Source organism: Malurus melanocephalus, unplaced genomic scaffold (genome assembly GCF_030028575.1).
Source record: "Malurus melanocephalus ecotype Western Australia unplaced genomic scaffold, MMel_1.1 scaffold_956, whole genome shotgun sequence".
Lineage (NCBI taxonomy): Eukaryota > Metazoa > Chordata > Aves > Passeriformes > Maluridae > Malurus > Malurus melanocephalus.
The window spans coordinates 1-5,743 of NW_026624188.1; the positions used below are offsets into that span (position 1 = coordinate 1).

Sequence of the window (5,743 nt, forward strand, 5' to 3'; positions counted from 1 at the left end):
CGTGTGTGCTCCGTGTGTGTACGAGCTGTTTGTACTGATCATGCTCGAGGGATGGTTTTTGGTTCCCAGTGGGGTCAGAGCAGAGGCACAGGCTCACTGACAGCCCCAAATCCCCCAAAATCCCCCAAATCTCCTCTGAAGGTGTCACCAATGTGCCCCATCCCGCCAGGGACATCCCCGAGCCCTGGGAGATGCTACCATGACCCAATATGGGTTTTTTTCCCCCAATCCCAAAGTTCCCAGACCATTTCTCCTGCCGGGATCCCTCTGGCAGCCACARGGAGCAGGGGGCAGTGACATCCCAGCCTGGCTGTCCCCCACCCTGTCCCGCTGTCCCAACCCCAGCCTGCCTTCCCGTTGTCCCCATCCCAAATCCCCTGCTTCTTCTTTTCCGCCAGTCTAGTTCCAGCTCCATGTCAGGTGGCACCAAAAAGGCCAGAAATTGCCCCAAAAATGAGCACAGCCCGAGGGCAGCAGAAGGGGGGATGGAGCCGATGGACTCAGGCCGTGCCTCAGTTTCCCCGCAGCCTCTCCCTGCCACTCCACAGGGATTTCTCCCCACATCCCAGGGGGTCATTTTGAGCCAGAAACCCCAAAACCTCCCACTTCCATCCTCCTCTGCATGGAAGAGGGCTGAACACTGCAGCAATTCTGTCAAAATTTGGGATTTTTTTGCAGTGAAAAGTGGCAGAGCACCAGCACCCACYACTGAACCCCAGGATGGGGGCACAGACCCACCCTAAAACAATGGGATGGGGCACAATCCCACCCCGTGACCCCGGGATGGGGGCACAGCCCCGCCCCGGGACCCTGGGATGGTGACAGTCCCCAGCCCCCCGGGATCCTCAGGGACACTCCCGCCTGGACACCGCAGCACCGCGGGGGTGCCCCCGAGTGCAGCGCCCACCTGGGGGCACCCCAAGCTCAGGCTCACCCAYGGAACGCGTTTTTAGGGCAGAATGCCGGGATTTTGGCTGTGGCAGCAGCGAGGGCATGGTCAGTGCCGCGAACGGGTGACGAATCGCAGCAAAGATTTGGGGTCTCTTGGGGTCTGGACCCCTCTGGGGAGCCCGGGGGATGCGTTCCGGCCGGAGGGGTGGGTGGGAGCCCCGCGGGGGTTCGGGGGGGCTGCAGGGGGAAGCGCAGCCGGACCGACCCCCTCTCCCCCCGCAGAGATCCGCGAAGCCTTCAAGGTGTTCGACCGCGATGGCAACGGCTTCATCTCCAAGCAGGAGCTGGGCACGGCCATGCGCTCCCTGGGCTACATGCCCAACGAGGTGGAGCTGGAGGTCATCATCCAGCGCCTCGACATGGACGGTACGAGCGGCACCCGGGGTGGGGACACAGGGGACGGGACAGGGAGGGGACCCCGCTTTGGAGAAACACACAATTCCGCCGTTTTTCCATCCCGCTGGACCCGGCATGGGATGGGGGATGAGCCTGACCCGGGCTCTGCCTCCYGCTRGAGCCTCCCGCTCATCATCTTCATCCTCATCATCTTCATCCTCATCATCATCATCCTCATCATCTTCATCCTCATCATCATCACTGCAGCTTTGTTTTGGGGGGATTTAAGGACCCCGAAGCACTTGTGGGGTCACTAAACCTGTCGGGACTGGATCCCGCACCCAGGGCTGGATCCCGCACCCAGGGCTGGATCCCGCACCCAGGGGTGGATCCCGCACCCAGGGCTGGATCCCGCACCCAGGGCTGGATCCCGCACCCAGGGGTGGATCCCGCACCCAGGGCTGGATCCCGCACCCGGGGATGGATCCCGCACCCGGGGATGGATCCCGCACCCGGGGATGGATCCCGCACCCAGGGATGGATCCCGCACCCTGCCTCGTGTCCTCAACACCCTCCACCCTCCAGTGGTGCCAATGTGACCCTCTCCCCGCCCCTCCTGCGCCCATCGGGACCTGAAAAAGGCTCCTGAATTTATTGTTTTTCCTCCCCATTTTAAAGCCTTTCTGGCAGCGCTGCCGAGGCGCCGCTCCCCTCATTGCTCATCGTTAGTGCTGCGCTGACAGCCCCGCCCCAGCGACCACCACTGCCAGGGGACACGGCCAGCACGGCCACCTCCAGGGTCACGGCCACCTCCAGGGTCACGGCCACCTCCAGGGTCATGGCCACCTCTGGGCCACAGCTGGAATTGGGGTCCCAGCTGGAACTGGGGTCCAACTGGTGTTCACACTCCTGGATGGTGCTGGGCTTCCCCAGCCAGTACTGTGGGGCTCCAGGTGACACTGGGTGTCCCCATGTCACACCAGAAGGGGACCCAAATGGCACTGGTGGTCCCCAGCTGACACTGGGGGTCCCTACATGGCATTGAGAGTCCCCATCCAGCACTGGAGACCCCTGCCAGTGTTGGGCATCCCAGCTGGTGTTGGGGRCCCCAGATTTTGTTGGGGGTTCCCAGCCAGTGTTGGGGTCCTTGGTTGGTTTTGGGGGTCCTCATTTGTGGTCCCCAAGTAGCCCTGGGGGGCCTCCAGATGGCATTGAGGCCCCACCTCCTGTTCAGGGTTCTGGATGGTGTTGGTTTCCCCAGCCAGCACTGGGAGGGGTCCCAGATCAGATTGTGGGGGGTTCCAGGTGGCATTAGGGTGTCCCCAGCCCCCAGRTGGCATTGGGGTCCTGGCTGGCACTGGGAACCCCATCCAGTGTTAGGAATCCTGGCCAAAGCAGGAGGTTCCCAGATGGTCTTGGGGTCCCCCGCCAGTTTTGGGGTTCTCTGACCCCTCATGTTGCCCCTTCTGCAAGGGGGGTGTCCCACGTGCCCCTGTGCCCACGCAGAGGGTGACGGCCACCCCTTCTTCCCGCAGGTGATGGGCAGGTGGATTTCGAGGAGTTTGTGACATTACTGGGACCCAAGCTCTCCACCTCGGGCATCCCGGAGAAGTTCCATGGCACCGACTTTGACACTGTCTTCTGGAAGGTAGGGACACTCCCCAAATCCCACGGGGACATAGGGACAACCCCAGACCCCATGGGAATGCAGGGACAACCACAGACCCCATGGGAATTCAAGGACACCCCCAGACCCCACAGGAATGGAGGGACATCCCCAGACCCCATGGGAATGCAAGGACACCCCCAGACCCCACAGGAATGGAGGGACACCCCCAGATCCCTCTCGGGGGCAGTGCCCCACAGCCTGCACTGACAGCACCGGGGACAGCTCAGTGTCAGGGCCAAGGCTGGGGTCAGGGTTAGGAGGAATCTCAAGGCTGGAATTGGGGTGAGGCTGAGGGTGAAGGGCAGGATCAGGCTCTGTGTTAGAGTCAAGGTTAGGGTAGGTTTAAGAGTCAGGATTAGGTTTAAGATGGGGGTTAGGATCAGGTTTAAGATCAGGCTCAGGCTCTAGCTTAATGTTAGTATAAGCCTTAGGGTCAGCACTGGTTTAAGGCTCAGGATTGGGGTTGGAGCCAGGGTTAGGATGAGTGTCAGGGTCTGGTTTAGGATTGGGGTCAGGATCAGGGTCAGAATCAGGTTCAGTACCAGGATTAGGATCAATATCAGGGTCACCAGCCTGAGGTTCTCTGCCCCTGCCAYGAACGGGCCCCATTTGGTGCCAGCACCCCCTGGCTGCCCCTGACTGTGCCACCAAGCCTTTCCCAGCCAAATCCCAAAGGATCCACCCCAAACACCACACCCAAGGGTGCTGGGATGCCCCAGAGCCCCCTGTGCCCGGTGTCACCCCGAGCCCCCGGTGCCCGCAGTGTGACATGCAGAAGCTGACGGTGGACGAGCTGAAGCGGCTGCTGTACGACACCTTCTGCGAGCACCTGTCCATGAAGGACATCGAGAACATCATCATGACCGAGGAGGAGAGCCACATGGGCACGGCCGAGGAGTGCCCCGTCGACGTGGAGAGTGAGTGCCGGGCACCGGGAGCGCCAAACATCCCAGGGGGATGCCAAATACCCCACGGGGATGCCAAACATCCCGCGGGAATGCTAAATACACCATGGGAATGCAAAATACCCCGGGGGAATGCCAAATATGCCGGGGGGATGCCAAATACCCCACGGGGATGCCAAACATCCCGCGGGAATGCTAAATACACCATGGGAATGCAAAATACCCCGGGGGAATGCCAAATATGCCGGGGGGATGCCAAATACCCCACGGGGATGCCAAACATCCCGCGGGAATGCTAAATACACCATGGGAATGCGAAATACCCCGGGGGAATGCCAAATATGCCGGGGGGATGCCAAATACCCCACGGGGATACCAAATACCCTGGGGAGATGCCAAACATCCCGCGGGAATGCGAAATACCCCAGGGGAATGCCAACTATCCCGGGGGAATGCCAAATACCCTGGTGGCCAAACATCCCGCGGGAATGCTAAATACGCCATGGGAATGCGAAATATCCCGGGAGAATGCCAATACCCCGCGGGAATGCCAAATACCCCGCGGGAATGCCAAACATCCCGGAGAAATGCCAGATACCCTGAGGGAATACCGAATACCCTGCAGGAATGCCAGATACCCTGTGGGCATACCGAATACCCTGCAGGAATGCCAAATACCCTGCGGGAATACCGAATACCCTGCGGGAATGCCAAATACCCCGCGGAAATAGCAAACGCCGCGGGATCGCCGAACAGCGCGGGCACGGCACGGGGTATCGGTGCTGCGGACAGGGTGTGTTTGGATTTGGGGTCGGGGTAACCCGCTGTTTGTCGCGCCCCCAGCCTGCTCCAGCCAGCAGATCCGCCAGACCTGCGTGCGGAAGAGCCTGATCTGCGCCTTCGCCATCGCCTTCATCATCAGCGTGATGCTCATCGCCGCCAACCAGGTGCTGCGCAGCGGGATGAAGTAACGGGGTCCCCCCGCCGCCGGGGGCCCCGCAGCGACAGCGAGGAGGATTCACCTATAAATATCTATAAATATCTCTATGTACATCCATCCGTGGCCCAGAGACGTGACCCCCCCGGGAGGGGGGCAGCCGAGGGGACAGAGCCGCGCCGGGGCCCCGCCGTGCCGGGAGCCGCCGTCGCTGCTGTTTGCGGAGCGCGGAGATTTTGGGAGCGACACCGACACACCGACCCCCCCTCGCCAGACACAAACCGACCCGTGAGTGCATGTGACGTGCATGGAGCCCCGTGAGCCCCCTCCCCGCGCCGGGCCGGCGGCCCCTCCCGCGGCGGATCCCGTCGGATTCTCCGATCTAGCGTTAGAGCTCGTATTTAGGATAAACCAAATCATCCCCTAAGCAATACACGCGCCTGAGATGGTTCCTAGAGCCGGGAGCGTTTGCATGGACTTGGCTGCCAAGGGCTGGATTTCACCCCCCCGACCCCCCGAAGCCCCTCCCCGTCCCCCCCGCCCCGGCCCCGTACCGTGCCTCGGTTTCCCCACCTGCCCGGTGCGGGGACGTTCCTGACCTCCTGCTTGATGCACTTTGAGCCCACCCCCCTTGGGAAGAGCCGGAGCGACCCCGAGGCTGGGGAGCCCCGCACGCCCCGGAACCCCCCAGCCTGTATGTAGCACCCACCTGGGCACGGACTGGTTCGGATTTGGGGCCGTTTCTCATTCTCCGGAGTTTTTTGGGGGTTTTGGGGTGGTGTTATTTATTTATTTATTTTTTTTTGTTCTTCCTGGTTGGTTGTTTCCGATCTGAAATAAAACTGGGATTTCTGAAGCGCTCTGGGCTGTGGGGGCTCCTGGAGATGCTGGGCTGGAGGGTGATGGGGTGGGGTGGTGGTGTAGGGCCCTGGGAGCACCCGTGGG

General features: G+C 61.5%; 1 protein-coding gene across 1 annotated transcript; it reads left to right on the forward strand.

Moving 5' to 3' along the window:
- Nucleotides 1-1,173: 1,173 nt before the first annotated feature.
- CABP7 (calcium binding protein 7) lies at nucleotides 1,174-5,668 on the forward strand (the record flags this gene model as incomplete). The annotated part of the gene is made up of 4 exons (XM_057386346.1): nucleotides 1,174-1,317; nucleotides 2,823-2,935; nucleotides 3,720-3,873; nucleotides 4,705-5,668. Coding segments are annotated over 4 exons (539 nt in total), but the record flags the coding sequence as incomplete, so codon positions are not given.
- Nucleotides 5,669-5,743: the final 75 nt, after the last annotated feature.